General features: G+C 44.9%; 2 protein-coding genes across 4 annotated transcripts in view; one reads left to right on the forward strand and one right to left on the reverse strand.

Annotated features, from left to right (window-relative positions):
• gpc5b (glypican 5b) overlaps positions 1 to 19880 on the forward strand; it is a 199502-nt gene that overhangs the window by 60881 nt on the left and 118741 nt on the right. The gene's annotated exons all lie outside the window — the stretch shown is intronic.
• LOC135253984 (uncharacterized) lies at positions 1234 to 5513 on the reverse strand. The gene is made up of 3 exons (XM_064333891.1): positions 4954 to 5513; positions 4446 to 4872; positions 1234 to 1649 (listed from the first exon to the last, which is right to left on the reverse strand). The coding sequence occupies exons 1-3, from the start codon at positions 5511 to 5513 to the stop codon at positions 1239 to 1241; spliced, it is 1398 nt and encodes a 465-aa protein (XP_064189961.1). The 3' UTR covers positions 1234 to 1238.

The following is a 19880-nucleotide window of genomic DNA, read 5'->3' on the forward strand; positions in this document are numbered from 1 at the left end:
AAGACTAAGCTTGATACAATGTTATATATCAGATATTGTGCAGTCTGTAGGTAATCAGAGCACTAGTTCAGTCAGGAAAATGGCGAGCATTGTTTGGCTGAATGACCTGTTCTCGTCATTATGTTATGTTATGTCAAATTAAAGTCGGTCGAAACACAGCTCAGGCGTTCGGAAATGCAGTCTCTACAGTTTGCCCTGTGTCTTTCGTCTGAGTCATCTGTAGTCCAGGGTGCAGTGGTTTTCGTGCTTGATCTGTATCCAGGCTGTCTCCTGCTGGCATTCCGGGGCTCCCAGTATCTCTTTGTTTGGGTGTGTGTTGGGGATGTATCCGAATCCGAATACTATATTCGGGAAAGCACAAATAATGCGATGGAAACAGATATTTCTTCTACTCGAAGTTGCTTGTTATTATTCGGATTCGGGGAAAAAAAGTCAGCTCCATGTCGAGTTCTCATAGCTCAGGAGGTAAGAGCGGTTGTCTGGCAGTCGGAGGGTTGCCGGTTCGATCCCCCGCCCTGGGCGTGTCGAAGTGTCCCTGAGCAAGACACCTAACCCCTAATTGCTCCCAGTGAGTTGATTGGTACCTTGCATGGCAGCCTTTCACCATTGGTGTGTGAGTGTGTGTGTGAATGGGTGAATGAGAGGCATCAATTGTAAAGCGCTTTGGATAAAAGCGCTATATAAATGCAGTCCATTTACCATTTACCATTCATAGCCTCTATCTAACGTTACACAGGCAGAGAGAGACAGAGGGTTACGCACGGCTGCTAGTTGTATCTGGAACTCCAGCACACACACCAACAAACTTTGAGCCACTGCGCTGCAAAACATTTAATAAATAAGTTCTGTGCGTCAGTGTGGCAAGTGAGTGCCACCCCTCTCCGATAAAACACACTCACGGGAGACTGACTGGTTCCGTAACCCGCACTTCCGTGCTATTTTATTATCAGACACGGTTTTACAGACACTTTCCCCGACTCTGTGTAGCACAGTTCCGTAGCCGTCTGGTCATTGGCGATCCCCCTCCTCCGGCTTCCGGTCTGGCTTTTAAAAACCCCAGGCTCACTGTTGAAAGCAATCAGAGGCAATCAGCGCAATAAAACAATTAACAATTATCGGCGCTGATTACCTCCAGCTGACAGTTGTGGCGAAGGATCCGAGAGCCGCTCCTCTCACACTCTCTCTCTCTGCAGCCGACGCTCAAACCACGCCCCCCACCACATACCCCACCGCCCGACTTAGGCCGGGGAGCCATCCGGCCGATGACCAACCCCCCCCCTCTCCCCCCCCTCCTCCTCCTGGGGGCGAGAGAGGAAGTCCGCCACGACCATCCGTGCACCCGGTCTATGAATCACATTGAAGTTAAAAGGCTGCAAAGCCAGATACCACCGAGTGATCCGGGCGTTGGTATCCTTCATGCGGTGGAGCCATTGGAGGGGGGCATGGTCCGAACAGAGGGTGAATGGGCGACCCAGAAGGTAATAACGGAGGGCTCCGACCGCCCACCGAATGGCGAGGCACTCTTTCTCCACCGTGCTGTACTTCGCCTCCCGTTGTGACAGTTTCCGGCTAATGTACAGCACGGGGCGGTCGACTCCCTCCACCTGCTGGGTCAAAACAGCCCCCAGCCCTCTGTCCGACGCGTCGGTCTGCAAAACAAAGGGGAGAGAGAAGTTAGGTGTGAACAAGAGCGGCTCCCCACAGAGAGCTTCTTTTACCCTCTCAAACGCCCGCTGGCACGGTTCCGTCCACTGGACCGGATCTGAGGCACCTTTTCGGGTTAAGTCAGTTAGGGGGCTGGTTAGCTCTGAAAACGCCAGGATGAACCTCCTGTAATAGCCGGCCAGCCCCAAGAACCTCCTTACCTCTTTTTTGACTTGGGTCGGGGACAGGCTGCAATCGCAGCGGTTTTGTCCACTAGAGGCCGCACCTGTCCACTTCCCAAGTGGTACCCCAAATACCGTACCTCCGCTCGGCCAATAGCACACTTCTTTGGGTTAGCCGTGAGCCCTGCCTGCCTTAATGACTCGAGCACTGCCCCCACATGCTGCAAATGCTGCTCCCAGCTGTTGCTATGGATGATGACATCATCCAGATAGGCAGCAGCATAACCAGCATGCGGACGCAATACCCGATCCATTAGGCGCTGGAAGGTGGCAGGGGCCCCGAATAACCCAAACGGAAGTGTCCTGAATTGGTACAAACCATCCGGAGCGGAGAAAGCCGTTTTTTCCTTAGATTTGGCAGATAAGGGAATCTGCCAGTAACCCTTGGTTAAATCCAGCGTCGAAAATTCGAGCCGTGCCAAGCCGATCCAAGAGCTCGTCGACCCGAGGCATTGGATAAGCATCAAACCGTGACACTTCATTTACCTTTCTATAATCCACACAGAAGCGAATAGACCCATCAGGCTTACCTACCAGCACGATGGGGCTACTCCAGGGACTGTGGGATTCCTCTATTACCCCCAGCTCTAGCATTGCCTTTATCTCTGCCTGAACCAATTTCTTTTTGTGTTCCGGCAATCTATAGGGGCGAGTCCGCACCGTCACCCCCGGGGAAGTCTCTATATGGTGGTGTATGAGGTGCGTGCGTCCTGGTATGGGGGAAAACACATCAGCAAAACGCTTTTGCAACAAGGCAAGGTCTGTTCTCTGATTCGGTGAGAGATGGTCATCTGAAAGGGTTGAGATCTGATTGGATGAATTTGGTACCTCCGGACCCAGCTCATCTCTCTCCTTATCCACCGTAACAAGAGAGACAGCCACTACCTCCTTCCACGCTTTCAGGAGATTGAGGTGATAAATCTGCTTTGCCCCCTCTCTATCAGTACGCTCTACCTCATAGTCAACCTCCCCCACTCGCCGTGTGACCGTAAAGGGCCCTTGCCACTTGGCGAGTAATTTAGAACTAGAGGTAGGGAGTAACACAAGAACTTTATCTCCCGGTGAAAATTGCCGTAGTTTAGCTCCTCTGTTATAGTGCTGTTGCTGACGTGCCTGCGCCTCGAGCAAATTCTCCCGTGACAACTTACCCAGTGTATGGAGTTTTGCTCGCAGGTCCAGCACGTATTGTAATTCATTTTTACTAGGACTCGGACCCTCCTCCCAGTTTTCTTTAACTAGGTCCAATATCCCCCGGGGTTTCCTACCGAACAGTAGTTCAAAGGGAGAAAATCCCGTGGAGGCCTGGGGAACCTCCCGCACTGCAAACACCAGAGGAGATAACCACTTATCCCAATTACGGCTATCCTCATGAACGAACTTCCGGATCATAGACTTCAACGTTCTATTAAACCCCTCAACCAGCCCATCCGTTTGGGGATGGTACACGCTAGTTCTAATAGAACGAATGCCCAATAACCCGTACAGTTCGCGTAGTGTGCGTGACATAAACTGGGTGCCCTGGTCAGTCAGAATCTCTTTCGGGATTCCGACTCGGGAGATTATTTGAAACAATGCCTGCGCAACACTTTTTGCCGAAATGCTGCGCAAAGGAACTGCTTCGGGATACCTTGTCGCATAATCCACCAGAACTAACACGAAACGGTATCCCTGCGTGCTCCGATCAAACGGCCCGATGAGGTCCATCCCCACTCTCTCAAAAGGGACCTCCATTAGCGGAAGGGGCGCAACGGCGCTTTGGTATAGCCGGGGAATTTACGAGTTGGCATTCAGGGCACGACGCACACCACCGACGCACGCGGCCCAAATGCCCGGCCAATAGAAGCGGGCCATTATCCGGTTCAGTGTTTTCTCATACCCTAAATGACCAGCCATGGGGTTAAAATGAGCCGTCTGAAAAACCATTTCCCGAGAGCTTTTAGGCACCAGCAATTTGGTGATTTCCTCGTTAGTCTGAGTGTCACGACACACTCTGTATAACCTATCCCGAATTATTACAAAATACGGGTGAGTGAGTGTTGCATCAGGGCGCACCTGTTGACCATCAATGGACATCACGCGGTCAAAGGCAAAGCGTAGGGTGTCATCACGAGACTGCTCGAGTGGGAAATCCTCCATGGGGCGAAACACCGGTACCTGCGGAGTCTCCCCCGGAGGCTCCACTGATGCCGGCTCCCCCTCTGCCGCGTCGGACGACCCCGCGTCACCGCTGACAGCAGCACACACATCACACAGCCCTACCCGTCGTGAACGCACCCCCCCTACCTTACCAGCTGCCTGGCGAAACCCCGGCCAATCAGTGCCTAAAATCAGAGGGTGCGAGAGGCGGGAGCTAACCGCAGCCTTTATTTTATGTTTTTTCCCTTGACACCGAATTTCCACTGAGACGATAGGGTACGCGTGTAAATCCCCATGCACACACCTTATAGATACCATTGATGCTTCTAACAACGCCTCGGGTCGAACCAGGCTTTGTCGAATCATGGTCTGCATAGCCCCTGAGTCCAACAGCGCCTGGTGTTCACTCCCTTGAATCCTTACCGGAATACAGTACGCTCCGTCTGGGTCGGGAGCGGAGGTGGGCGGGCCGACAACACGAACCACCTGCCCCACCTCCATGAGCGGGCACTCGCGGCGCAGGTGACCCGGTTGTCCGCACCGCCAACACCCCGGTCCGGGCGTCTGAGGAGCTCTCTGTGGGTCGCACCCCGCCGCCACTGAGCCTGGGGCTGGGGAAACAGGAACAAAAGGGTTGTTACGGGAAAATGAGGGGGTTTGGGCACGGGGAAGGGAGGAAGAAAGGGGGGAAGGATGGGAACGAGGAAGGGCTCTCCTGCGCAGAGCCGGGTCTGCCCGTCCTTGCTGCTGCTGCTGCTGCTGCTGGTGCTGTGACTGGCCGCGGGGGTAGAGCGCCAGGTGGTCCTCCGCCAGGCTGACGGCGGCCGCCAACCCGGTCGGGCGATGGCACCTCACTCAATTCGCCGTCTCCCCCGGGAGGCCATCAATAAAACGTTCTAGGGTCACCAGCTCCACCACTCCGTCGGCTGACCGGAGTTCCGGTCGGAGCCACCGACGCGCCATGTCCAGCAGTCTCTGGGCGTAGGCGAACGGTCGGTCCGCTCCTGCCAGGGCCGTCTCCCTGAACCGTCGCCGGTGCTCTTCAGGGCTGTATCCCAGGCGGTCCAGGACCGCCTTCTTTAGGTTGGCGTAGACCGCCCGCGCTGGGGGGGGTAGGCTGTGTGCCGCTTGTTGTGCCTCCCCAGTTAAGAGGGGCAGGAGGCGGACGACCCACTCTTCCTCCGGCCATTTACTCGCCCTCGCTGCCACCTCAAACCCCTCGAGGAAAGCCTCCGCGTCGTCCTCCTGGGTCATTTTGGGCAGATGGAGAGCTACGGGGGGTCCGGTCTGTCGCTCTCGGGAGCTGGTTTCTCCCGCAGCCGCCAGCTGCAGTAGAGCCTGGGTTTGGAGGGAGGTCTGTGCCCGCAGAGCCTCCAGTTGTTCGGCGTGCATCGCCGCCTGCCTCTCCTGCATCGCCGCCATCCCCTCCAGCATCCTCGCCAGCGCTACCACCGGTTGTGCCGTTTCCCCTGGCTCCTGGCTGTGGTCCATGTTTGTCTCCTCGGTGTAATGTGTTTTACTATGCTGCTGCCCCCCGCACGGGCCACCACTGTGGCAAGTGAGTGCCACCCCTCTCCGATAAAACACACTCACGGGAGACTGACTGGTTCCGTAACCCGCACTTCCGTGCTATTTTATTATCAGACACGGTTTTACAGACACTTTCCCCGACTCTGTGTAGCACAGTTCCGTAGCCGTCTGGTCATTGGCGATCCCCCTCCTCCGGCTTCCGGTCTGGCTTTTAAAAACCCCAGGCTCACTGTTGAAAGCAATCAGAGGCAATCAGCGCAATAAAACAATTAACAATTATCGGCGCTGATTACCTCCAGCTGACAGTTGTGGCGAAGGATCCGAGAGCCGCTCCTCTCACACTCTCTCTCTCTGCAGCCGACGCTCAAACCACGCCCACCCCACCACAGTCAGCCATTATGTTTCTTCAGATCTATTCATATCATTGTGGATGGCCACATGAAAAATGCCCATTCTGTTTGCAACATAGGACTTTGATTTCACTAACTAGTTGTTTCATTTACTATACATCAGAGGAGGCTGGTCCATAGGGGCTGAGGAGGTTGCTCCTCCTCTATTTTTGAGAGACGAGAGGGAGATCAAAATATAAAAAAAGAGTAACTGGTTGAAATAAACCATTACCAAATCTCAGTATCATTTATAAAATATTTTTTATCTCTCCTTTGGAAAAAATCCATTATTGAAATTCTGATTAAAATGCTTCAACAGCGACACCTGCAGAGCAGGCAAGAGGGGAAAGGGCAGTCTGTGTGAAGTGGTGGTGGGGGGGGCAGAGGAGGACGTGCTCCTGCTGTCCTCCTTAGGGCGGGATCTCTTATATCAATTTAATGTACTTCATTTTTTTTCATGCTAATCTGTTATTGGCCACAACGCGTAAAATGATACTCCAAGGGAGGACGTCCTCCTTAACCAATCAACAACCAGAATACAATATTGACATCGCGTTGGTCCAATGATAATTTACAAATTTCATCTTCAATTTTCTACCACCGTATTGTATTATAACGTGCAAATTGCAACTACTTTTAAAACACATCACTAAAAAATTACATTTTATTTAAGCCTTTTCAACCAGAGGAGGCTGGTCCATAGAGGCAGAGGAGGTTGTCGAAATTTCCTTTTTTCTGACTTATGTTTCCCTTTTTTATCGAACAGTAGCTACCTACTTGCGTTAGCCAACACAACAGTTAGCTTGTTGTAGCAGCCCTGAAGGACTGAGCTAACGGCGAGAATGGATTTTGAGGAGAGTGGTGCTGCTATTGCTAACGAGGCAATTAACGGCAGCATGAGTGAGGGGGTCACAGAGAGTCATGGACGCAGACACAGAGGGTGGGATGGGGAAGAACATCTTATGGATTATTTGTTGTCACATCCATTCCACAGTTTGGATTACGCAGCAGGTGCGGATCAAGACTGCTGAGCAACCAGCTCCACAGATAACCATGATCAAAGATGCTAATTCTAGTGTTGTTAATTCTATGAAAACAATGATTCTATCAAGAAAAAATAGTTCCTTCTCGTTTTATACCATACAGTATAGAACCAATTTTGGTCATTTTTGTCATTACATTATTTAATAAAACTGCATGAAACCATAAGTCAATCAAATTCATATCCCTAGCACTGTGTTACTTTTTAAATGGTGTGGTCACGCAATGTACATAACGTTTTTCTAAGACCCTCTGAAATGGGTTTTGAATGCCAGCTAGCTTTATGACAGGTTCACCGTCACTTGTCACCTAGCCAATATTAAAATTCTTGGTTTTAGGTCAGAATGGTCTCACGGCATGCTTGTTATCCCGGCTATCTAGCTAGCTAACTATTGAATTGTATACAAAACAGCGGTTACTATGAACGCAATCGTTCACAAACATACGGATGAAAATGCGTCCTGTAGCCATGAGTTAAATGCAGAACGCCTATTCTACTGTCCAATTAAGGGACAATGTTGCTGTTTAAACTGCTTTAGAATGCTGGATTTTCTAGCGCATTGATTTTAGAACTGTTAAAAGGCCGAGGTGTCCCTTTACTGAGAAATAATGCCCACCTTGGACCAATCAGAATCGAGTATTCAGCCAAGCCGTTGTATAAATGATATGATATTTGTTCCTTATGGAAGATGGGGATACACTTCGGGTGCATTACTTACCTTCGTTGTGTAGTAAGTTTGCATTAGGTTGCTAGTTATTGGATTATTGCTACATTTGAACATAATAACATGACATAACTTGAACATAAGAAAGTAGAGATAAGTAGTCAACTAGTGTAAAATAACATGAACCCGTGGGTTGGTTTTCTTCCTGTCCTCCCCAATTTTTTGAGGCACCAGCCACCACTGCTACACATTATTGAAAAGTGATCGCTATATTCTGTAGTCACCCCCACCGAGGCAGCACACACCAGGCAGCGGGCTGAGAGCTGACCATTCCCAACTATAGCCGCGTTTCCACCAAAATTACCCGGAACTTTCAGTCCCAGGAACTACTTTACCAAGAACTAAAAGGTTCCTTCAACCAATGGTTGTCTGCGTTTCCACCGGGGTCTAAAGTACCGCGAAGATTAGGCAAATTAGCCCACTGACGTATGAAAACGCGCCGTTGTCGTCGGTCATATGATTTCTTCTGTAACCCCATACTACCACCGAAGTAGCCTACATTATTTTCTAGTAACCGGGACAGCCCGGAGGGGTTTATTCCACTTATAAACAACGGGTTACCAACAATGACTATATATGGTTACTTTTGTATTTATTGATTTTCATATATCCTCTCAAACACATTCATTATGTTTTTATGCGAACATTCGCTTTCATGTCTTGACATCCGAAGTGACCGAATGCATTCACATTTATATGTATAACTGGCAACAACAGCAGAAAACATGCACACGTTGTAAACAATTTGCTGTTTGATTACTTTCTCGTCGTCAATTCCATATAGGCTAATCGCAAAATGACAAGAATAGAACGAAAACTCGGACTTGCGTGAAAATGTAAATTAGTAGTGGTACAGCCACCGTTTGCTTTCCTTCGAAGTTACTGCTAGCCGAGCAGCGAAATGTGCCCTCCAGATGCGAACCATGCACCATAAATTAGTCCATAGTCTTCCTGGTCTTTTCGTGGAATTGAAAAATGGCAGTAAAATTGAGTAAAATTACGGCAGTCTGAAAAAGCTAAAGGGAAGATTACTAGAATTAACCTGTTATTTTACCCGGACAAAAAGTGCGGAAGGTGATTTCCAGTTTGCTTGTACTGTATCACCAATGTTAATTACGCAGAACTACCGCATACCTCACATCTGTATCAAACGTTTTGAGTCAATTACAACGGGCTAACAAAGAAAATCCGGAAGAAAATATTCAGCAACCGAATTAATCCGTTTGAATGTTTTAGTACGTAATATGCTGTCCCAGCACGAATGCTTAGCATTTTATAACACGAATACTAAAGCAGGAAAAGAGCAGAAGAGCACACGTTATAATTCCAGGACGTTGGCAGGCTATAACCAAAAGTAGGCTAAGTTATTATGAAAATAAATTGGTTTGCATATTTTGCATATTTTCAAACATGGCGGGTAATGGCGGAAAATAAATACAACACAAATGCTGCGAGTACTCGACCAATCAGAAATGTTCAGCGCTGCAAGCTCCACCCAAAAGGTTCCTGTACTTTCGGAAAGTACTACCCCCCGAGCAGGAACCTTTTGGGGGGTAAAATAAAGCCCCAGGAACTAAATTTAGACCCTAGTTCCTGCGGTGGAAACGCACTGAGTTCCTCAAAAGGTTCCTAGTTCCGGGGTGTAGTTCCTGCGGTGGAAACGCGGCTTATCACTCAGGGAAACTCTTGCATCGAGGAGGAGGAGACGTCAGGTGCGGGAGCTAGAGAGGCAAAAGCCTGGTGTGGCAGCTGAATTTTTTTCAAACCTAAATTAAGCTTGAACCTGTAGTTTTATTTGTATGTGTTAATTTCCTCCATTTAAAAAATCTAGTCGAAATATTTTACGAAATGTTTTACCTTGTATTTCAGTCAATATTCATCTGTTTAAGATGTAATATGCTGTATGTATCAGCCATAGGTCTTGGCTATCAAATGAACACGAAATCCAGTCCAGATTTTCATGGTAGGCTAACAGTTGCCACCAAGGGAAAATATGAGGACATCAGATGGTTTGCAGTCTATCCAAACTTACTTCAGTAGGGAAAATATAAAATATAAAAAAATATAAAATAAATAAATAAATAAAACAGGCAAAAAAGTTCATGTATTACTGTTATGTAATTACTGTTGTAAAGTAGTAATTCACGTTTCCCTAGCGAACTGCAGTAATGTTAACACATCAAGAAATGCGAACGCAGCATCATTGGAATTTAAGATTATTCCCTTCAACTGAAGGACATTTTCTATATATCTTTACTGTAAATAGTTTCTATTTCCAATGCAAAACGGAATCTTTCCATTTATATGTATATTTTTTGAGTTTCTGATTGTTCAATATCCCCCCAGTTAAAGGGGGGGGTGGGAGGATTTAACTTGACTTCCGGTATAAACCACGCCCACTTCCTGTCTTCTGTCCGAATACAGATACAGATACGTTTGTTGGTTGAACAGATATACAGATACAGATAATGACGTCTCTGCACACCCCTGGTGTGTGCAGTATTCCAGCTCCACAGCATTCCGGCCCACCACCCACAACCCGCCGCCCCCAACTCAGATTTTAACAACATTCGTCTCTGAAACCCAACAGACCAAAAAACCAGGGAGGGCCATCCTCCCACTCTCTTGCCCCCTGGCAGAGTCGCCTGTCTGTCTGGGTGTATTCAGCCAGTGGTCTTCTAAAGAGAAGCTGAAGACATATTTGAGCAATAGCGAGAAATCCGGACCCAGGATGGCAAAAGCATGGAAAAAATGTCTGATTTAATTCTCAGCAGTCGAGGCCAGATACCAGTGCTCCCTGTGAGATGCAGCGTGAGTCATACTGGCTATAATTAATCATTTGTGAGAACATAATAGAGCTGGTCTATGCAGAGATTATTGTTTTTTAAATCATATTCAAATAATGTCAGAAATGGGAAAGCCTGGATGACAAAATCCATCCATCTTTTATCAAAATTTTTTTTGAGAATATCAAAAAAAAGAAAAATACATTATTTTATGGTCAATTCATTTGTGGGCCGTTCGATTCAAATGTGTGTTCCTTATATTTTCATTTATCGCAGGCGAGAGGAAAATCAGATCTTGAAACGTATTTCTTTTTAAGTTTTATGTTAGCTTGTTTTCTCCCACTCAAGGCCCCTTTTAGACGCTGCAGCACATGGTGTTTGTACACTGCCTGGCCAAAAAAAAAGTCGCGCACACTAATATTTTGTTGGACTGCCTTTTGTTTTGATTATGGCGCGCATTTGTCGTGGCATTGTTTCAACAACCTTATGCAACGTCACAAAATTTATTTGTCTAGAATTGCATTATCTTGTATTGATGACGAAGAGTTGAACCACTCTGTAAAGTCTTCTCCAGCGCATCCCAAAGACTTTCAATGGGGTTAAGGTCAGGACTCTGTGGTGGCCAATTCATGTGTGAAAATGATTCCTCATGCTCTCAAAACCACTCTTTCACAATTTGAGCCCGATGAATCTTGGCATTGTCGTCCTGGAATATGCCTGTGCCATCAAAATCCATTGATGGGATAACCTGGTCATTCAGTACATTCAGGTACTCAGCTGACTTCCTTTTATTGCTGCATAACATTGCTGAGCCTAGACCTGACCAATTGAAGCAAACCCAGATCATAACACTGCCTCCAGAGGCTTATACAGTGGGCACTGTCCAAAAAAATCCTAATGGCGACTTTTTTTTTTGGCCTGGAAGTGTATAAGTGGGAGGTGTGCCAGGGTTAACCCATCATCACAGAAAGCACAAAGTAAAACCCCGCCCCTCATCACCCTCCTCTGAGCTGTGGGGTTTGCACTCTGATAATATAGAACTAAAACAAAGCGCCCTTTGGGCGTTGCAACCGTTGTCATTGAGCCTCCCCTGAGCCCTGAGACTTTTGCCCCTGTACCCCAGGCCTCTCCATGGTGCTTGTGTTGGCCAGCAGAGGGGGCTACTCGCTATAGCGGCTTCATATCACTCTTCTTCTTCTACTAACTACTTGCTTGCGCTAGTTTTAGAGAAAACTTCTGTGGGAAAACTCTGTAGTGTTGCTTGTCTGTCTTGTACGTATAGATAATTAAATACACTGTATTGAAGCATTGTAGTTTGACCATTTTCTTTATTGTGTGTTTGAACATTTTCTTTATTGTGCGTTCCATAGTTCACCATAGCTTCACTCACCATGTTACTGTAAACTATGATTTTCTGACACGGTTTACAAAGTTACTTAGTACGCAGTTTTAACAGTCCGCCTGCACCATAGTTTATTACAGTGAATCAGCACTGTGTAGACTGCGCCGACCGCAAGAAGCCTGAAAGCTAACTAGGTAGTTTATTAGCACCGACCGCAAGAAGCCTGAAAGCTAGCTAGGTAGTTTATTAGCATGCTAACGCCAAACGGTGAATCAGCAATATAATTCAGAATTCTTATCTGACTTCTCTGGAGATTCGCTAGCTTGCGCCAATCTCTTGCGTTCGGCATCACAACTTTGCGACAGTGATTTGCGCTTCTTTTTAGCCATGATGCAAACGTTCTTCAAAAAAACCCTCTCTGTCTTGAATGGATCCTCTCCAGTGTTTTCAGTTCTAAGCCTTCTGTGCTGTAACGTTCCACTTACGGGTTGGAGACGAAAGTCGAATTCATGAATCAACGCTTTATTAAACCACAAAAACAGTGGCGAAACAAACAACTCGGTAGCGAAGCACCACTCTCCATACAGGCTCACAGTGTAAGAGACCAGAAAACACACAGAACAGTGAATAAGTACCAAAACAGTGAAAAGGTACCAAGCGGGGCCAGCCCTCCTACAGTGGTGTAACTGTTACCATTGGTACGGTACTTCCGGGTGACAGTAGTTCCGGACTGCAAAATAAAAAGTAAAACTGGTGAGTATTTCTTTAACATTAAAAATTAAATTATGAAAAACAGCATATGCAAACACCGGCCCCCTGAAACTTTTTTTGGGGCAAGTTTGGAGGGATTGGAGGAATGTGAATTGGAGGAATGGTGGGACACACAAACACACACACGGACACACAAACCGCTCTCCAATTATAGTAGTAGGATGAAGACCCAGCTAACAATCAAGCATCACAATTTGAGAATAACATTACAGTAACGTTGAGGATAAACTTCCTAGATTTCCTAGTTTTCTGGGAACTGTGGATAACAAAATAGGGCAGAAATGGCAAGCTGAATAGGTGACTAACAGCTGGGGCACAGCCATTGAGAATACCCTATAGAATGGTGCTTAACCGGAACTGACTTGAATAAGAGTATCTGCCAAATGTTGAAATGCGATGTAGTCATTCATACATTTGTTATGCTGGATATCCCCCCCTCCCCCCCCCCCTTGCAGGACACAGGGCGGGGCATCCAGTAACATGCATTGGACCCATGTGTCACGGGTTGAGGTGAGGTGGACCCAAATGCAGACTCAGACAACAGAGTGGCAAAACTCCCATAGGAGATGTTTAATTCAGAAGTACACAATACAGCAGGCAGTCTCGTGGTCAGTTCGTGCAAAGATCAAAACCAGAAAACCGGGGCAAAAGTACAAAATCGGAAGGCAAAATCAAAGTCGGTAAACAGATGGAGGTCAGACCAGGAAATCAGCAGAACAGTCGGCAGGCAAAAATCGGTGGTTGGGAAAACAGGCAAGATCAAAACACGAGTTAAACTAACAAGAGGGAAACGCTGGAAAGGCAGTGTAAACAGGAGGCACAATCTGGCAAAAAAAAAAAAAAAAAGAACAGGGAGACAGAGAATATATACCAAGGAAACCAGGTGTGTGAAATGAGAGATAATGAACAGAGCGTGAACAGGCAAACAGGGAACAGGTGAATGAAATGACTGATTAACCAGTGTGTGAGAATGCGGCCAGAACAGGTGAGAGTGATCAGCTGAGGGGAGAGAGAGTTAGAGGAAAAACCACGCCCACACAAAAACCGAAACAAAGATTGTGCAGGAGAAAAGCAGATAGTTAACTAAAAGGTGACAAAAAAACAGAAACATAACACCATGATCCTGGGGTGGCGTATGATTGGCTGTCGTGTCGCCCCTAGAAGGAGGACTGTTGATTTGCCACCTGCGGGCAGCTGATGCCAGCAGCGCATGAAGCGTGCCCGTCTGAAGGGACACCTGCTCCAGACAGCTGGTGGGCCGCAATGATATCAAACAGGGGTAGCAGGTGCTGTAGACAGAGGACCTTGCAACAATGCGGCAGGCCTATGAAGCAAAGGATTTAGGATTTAAAAAATGTCTTCTTTCACTGTGCAGGGCTGATATACAGCAGCCCAGTGCTTGATAGTACAGTGGACTCCAGAATTATTGGCACCCTTAATAAAAATGAAGAAAAAATGCTGCATATAATAAATGACACAGATAATAATCTATATGTTATGTTAAAACATACGGGAAAACTAGATACTTTTATTTCAATATATTTACTCTCATGCTTCAATGTTTTTTTATTCAGTGATCTAATTTTTTCTGAAAACCATAGGTGCCATAATTATTGACACCCCTAACAATTATTGTAAGTAAAATCAAACAAAATGAAATTGGCAATACAATTGTACTTAATTTAGTTCATCTCAGTCTAAAGGAACTATATTGTGTCATTCCATCACTTCCAGTTTCACTAGAGAATAAAAATGAGTTCACAAGCATACAAAATCCATTTGTCATCCATCAGCATGGGAAAAGCCAAATAACTAAGATACTAAAATAACAGAAGAGACCGATGGTAATTTACCATCACAAGTCTGGTAATGGGTACAAAAAAAGACACAAACGGTTAAGCATACCACTTAGCACTGTAAGGGCAATAAAAAAAGGTGTAAAACATATGGAATGGTTGCAAACTTGCCAGGAAGAGAAAGCAAGTGCACGGTGTCCCCACGGACAGTGAGGAAGATGGTAAGGGAGGCCATTAATAACCCAAGGATCACTGTTTAAGAATTGCAGAGATTGGTTTGTTTCTTGCAGTCAACAAGTCTAAAAAAAACATAAAATGGCACCTCCATACCAACTAACTATTTGGAAGTGTGGCACGAAGACAGCCCTTACTGAGCACAATAAACAAAAACAAGAATCTGGTGCTTGCCAAACCCCATTGGAATTATGACTGGAAGAGAGTGCTATTGTCAGATGAGACCAAAATTGAACGTTTTGGCCATACACACTTTCAACATGTTTGGTGGCAAAAGAGGAATGCATACAGGAGAAGCATCTCATACCTACTGTCAAATATGGAGGTGGGTCATTGATATTTTGGAGATGTTTTGCTGGCAGTAGTCCCGGGGCACTATTTGGTAAATGGTAAATGGACTGCATTTATATAGCGCTTTTATCCAAAGCGCTTTACAATTGATGCCTCTCATTCGCCAGAGCAGTTAGGGGTTAGGTGTCTTGCTCAAGGACACTTCGACACGCCCAGGGCGGGGTTTGAACCGGCAACCCTCCGACTGCCAGACAATCGGTCTTACCTCCTGAGCTATGTTAGCTATTTTAGATCAATGACACAATGAATTCAGCAAAGTACCAGGAAATTCTGGCAGAAAATTTGGTTGTCTCTGCTAGGACTCTGCTAGGACTTGGTCATAGGTAGATTGTCCAGCAGGACAATGACTCCAAGCATACATCAAAATCTAAACAGAAATGCTTAAGTGAAATCAACATCCATGTTTTCCAATGGCCATCTCAGTCTCCAGACTTAAATTCCATCAAAACCCTGTGGTCTGAACTGAAGAGGGGGGGTTCATAAGCCAAATGTGTTCTCTAACCTTATCACAAACTACAGGAAAAGACTCATGGCTGTCATCTTTGCCAGGGGTGTTTTCACAAAATATTAAACCAGGGGTGCCAATAATTGTGGAACCTGTTTTTTGGGAAAATATTTTTATTTATTTAAAGAATTTAAGACTGGTTGATTCCAATGAATCATTAATCAAGCACACTAGTTTACACGTGTTGGAAAATAAAGCTTATGTCAATAACTGTATTATTTTTTAGTTTAGCATTTTTTTTAAAGCATTTTTTGTGCATATTTATCAAGAGTGCCAATAATTCTGGAGCCCACTGTAGTTTCAGACTCAATGGTGTGATGTCATATTCTATGGGCACTCAAATACATGGACACTTGAAAATGGCGAGCATTTGTTGGGCTGAATGGCCTGTTCTCGTCTTTATATGATGTTATGTTAAATCTGGCCCTCAAAATCCAAATTCGGCCCTGATTTTCTTTTCTCCAAGGTAGTTAACTGAGCAATTAGTCTTCACACCTGACTTTATTCCCAGGTAAAGGGATGCCATTGCTTGGCCCTCAGGGGCCTTGATTTGAGTAACAGGGTCATATGCTTTCCAAAGTCTTGGTGTTCAGTCACTGCTGTGATATTTATATGTGTTTATGCTCCCTCTCTGTCTACTTAATTCCCACAGTCATGTCTGTTTATCTAAGTCTTCCAAGCACCCTGGAGGCGGATGTAAATCGTTGGGATCTTATTTTTCCTTTCATATTGTCAACATAACCTTTTTATCCATTAAAAAAATCTGTTGTAAATCAACCTGAAATATTTATGGAAATATAAGTACAAACAACCCGGCTTGCTTAACCGCAGAGTTACTGTGCTTGTCATTGTTTTCAGTGCCGTCGTGTTCAGTTTTGGGCTGATCATAGCTTCCCCCCTCCTCAGCAGAAAGGGTGTTACAGGGCATAAAGGGCCATCTCCCAGACTTGTCCAAAAGAACAGAACCTGCTTTCTTGAATGATTTGCTTTTGGGTCTCATTCCTGCCGCTTGAGATGGTAACGCTTTGTTAACCCCTTGTTAACCAAAACTTGCCAATCCTTGCCCATTTAGGGGGTACCCTATTTAAAGCTTTATAACTCCAGTTGTAAACACCACAGAGACTTGAAATACTGAGAGATTACATATGTACAGCAGGTTAAACTATACATGTGCTGGATCAAACACTTCTTGACCACAAGTTCATAAAATCTAACTACTATAGATGTATGAAGCAAAAACTAAGCAGTGTACCCAGCGTCTCCAAATCTATCCAAAATGTCTAAATTATGCATTGCTGTAAATCACAATATATTCACGTATTTCACTACAAATCAACTGTTTTGACTCAAGAAACTCACTGTTGCATCATTTTCAAGTGAGAATTACAAGCGTTCAGTCAGTACAGTGGCCTAAAGTATCTAGGGGTCCAGAAACATATCCAAAATCTCTCCCAAATTGAATAAAATGCTTTTTGGCCATTATAAAGCATATACATGTGCCCCTTCTGAAGGTTTAAGATGAAACATTGCTATCATATTTAAAAAATAATAAAACATATTGTCACACAATGCTGTACAGTACCAAATAGTGTAATAATTAACTCTTGTATGTATTTCTATACTCTCTGTACTCTATTTCTGTACTCTCGTATGTTTTCTTGTATGGGGATGGGATGACATGAAACCAATTTTCAACCGTCCACAACGTTTTGGCAATGTTCCAACTCTCATGTCATCACTGTTGCATGCTTCACAAACACTATTACACTACTAACTAACACTTACATTACATTGTGAAATGTCCACATTATATAATACCACTAACCTATTTAAAGACACTCAATTTCAAAAATAAGGTATATAACCGAAATATTTTGAGCAGTAATACTTACATAGCAACGATGAAATCGTATCTATGTTCAGTAGATGGAGACAGAGACAGTAAATCAATGATATTGTTCTATTCGCTTCTGTTGACCTAGCTGACCTCCATGTCAGCTAGGTCTATCAGCAAACATATGGCTTAGCTATGCCCAGAATTCCTCAATAATAATAGTATTTTCCAAGAAATTACAAAAAAATTGTTGACTACATTTCATTAGGTGCAGCGTCTTTTACTGCTACCACAGAGTGAATGCGTAAGTGAATGCGATGATAAGAATATTTTCGGTAACGAAACGAAAGGCCTGCTCCTTGAAAACCAGCAGCGGCACGGCAGTCGTCGGAGGAATCTGCAGCCAGGTGCGATGTGAGATGCTGGTTGCCCTCCACTATAATGAGCAGACCAGCAGCAGCTCCACATAGCCACTTAGAAATGCTAAGAATCGAAGAAGCGACACAGTCATGCAGTGCTCTTCGTCGCCACTTACAAAGGTAGCCTATCCTATTCCTCCTTTCTTTTTTTGTTTTTTTTCTTTACAATTCACAATCACTTCAGAGAAAATAATAAAATGCATTAGTTACAGCTTAATAGTTTACCAACTCGCTTTTTCTCATCTTCACCCTTATTGGTTAATCACACTTGCACTTGGTTTTATGCTTCCAAAATAAAAGTACAACATAAAGGAACCACTGCCCATTAACCTCAACTGCACACAATGCACATCATCATATAGAAAAGCATGAACCGTTACAATGTTACAAATCGTTAGAAAGCTTATACTCTCACCTACTGAATAAATGAATTCTCAATCAAGCCCGACTGTACTAAAAAGGGCGACAACGCCGTAAACACGTGTGGTATTACGCACAGCTATTTTGGAAGGTACCAAGGCATCACAAATGCGCATATATTTCCCAAACGGATTGTCCAAGACAATATATGACCACTCAGTCTCAAAAGTGACATCTCTACGCTCAAAACCAAGGGTAAGGTTGTATCTTTATTCAATATTAGTCCCAGATATTGACTATAGAATGACATGGTATCATTTTTTAAAACTTTTTCTCGTTATTCAGTAAGCAGCGTTTTCACTGCTGTATTGGCATATCTTAGGTCTATTATCGGGCTTATCTTGTTGCTATGAGGGAATACGATTTTTTAGTGGTGAAATAATATTTTTATGAATGCCAAGATAGACAATATTGTCCATTATGTCATGGGCGGGGGGTGTAGTTGTAGATGAGACTGCAGGGAGGGGGTGCGTGTTAAATGAACGACCAGAGCGACAATGGTGGTGCTGCGAATCTCCGTATTCGGCATAGTTGTTGTGTATCGTCTACTAATGAAACTAAAACAACGCATTTCTGTTTCTAACTCATACTTTTGTAGCGCCGCGTATTTGGCTACTTGACTACGCAACTCTTTACTTTAGTGCATTAAAGAGAACTCCATTACTATTGACAGGGGTTACCCAAGGCAGTTATGTCAAATAAATGACATACTACAGATTGATGGAAAAAATACAAAAATTGTTTTATGATTACAAAGTGAAAAGAGCAATAAATAGCAATTCATTAAACACGGATAGACTAAATACATTGCCAAGACTGGTACAAGCAAGTGGGCTGGCGGCCTACACTGCTACCTCTAAGGAGAATTATATTATATGGTGAAATCACACTCCAGGCTTCAATACACAAGGCACACTATCATAGTACTCACAGCGAAGTAAATAGTTTAAATCTTTGGATTTGTAACTAAAGCTATGTCAAACCACACGCGTGTTTCAGCATTTAGCACACACTAGGTCTCCTATTACATGCTAACACTGGCCGCCAGCATCACCAACCTGCTTGGGGAAGTGTCACAGACACAAGAAACAAAGATTTAACAAACGAACAAATAAACATAAAAAAAAAAACGTTAATCCGCCTAGGAAAACACAGTTTTCCTTACACTTCCACAAGCAATGTTACGAGGCGGATTAACAGAAACAAAAAACAATGATCCAAAATTAAACAAACAAAACGTTGCCCAAAAGTAACCAGAACATACTCAAACTTGGGACATTTAACAAAGAGTAAGAGCAGCGATAGACCTGCGGACTTCAGCAATATCTGTAACAAACACATTCATTGTTACCCGTATTCATTTAGTTAAAACTGCACTTTTAAAAAAAGAAGAAAAAAAACAAAACAAGTGCATACCTGATTTTCTGGCACAATTGCATCGTCCAGCAGCTACCAATACCGTTCGCGTCAGTCACGTTAATGCCTGATTTGAAAAAATGCATAAAAATAGACATTCCAACACCTGGCTCCTCAATGTGCTCAGGGCCAGCATCTAAGCTAACCTCTACTTCTACCTCTGGAGCACCTTGCCTTGCTTCCCCAGAGGACTCCTCTCCACTTTGAGCCCGTTCAAAAATCAGCACCCCTGGTACCTGCAGCTCCTCCTCTTTGTCACCTCCCAGCTCCTCCCAGCTCCTCCACTTTCTGGGTTCCCT

This window comes from Anguilla rostrata, chromosome 4, assembly GCF_018555375.3.
Source record: "Anguilla rostrata isolate EN2019 chromosome 4, ASM1855537v3, whole genome shotgun sequence".
NCBI lineage: Eukaryota > Metazoa > Chordata > Actinopteri > Anguilliformes > Anguillidae > Anguilla > Anguilla rostrata.

Bases quoted from the DNA above. Each gene is read 5' to 3' on its own strand.
- LOC135253984 (XM_064333891.1), bottom strand. From the start codon at position 5,513: ATGGACCACAGCCAGGAGCCAGGGGAAACGGCACAACCGGTGGTAGCG. The intron at 4,873-4,953 runs GTCAGCCGACGG...GAATTGAGTGAG, and splicing joins TGGCTCCGACCGGAACTCCG to GTGCCATCGCCCGACCGGGT. The intron at 1,650-4,445 runs GTAAGGATTCAA...TTTGTTTTGCAG, and splicing joins ACGGAGCGTACTGTATTCCG to ACCGACGCGTCGGACAGAGG.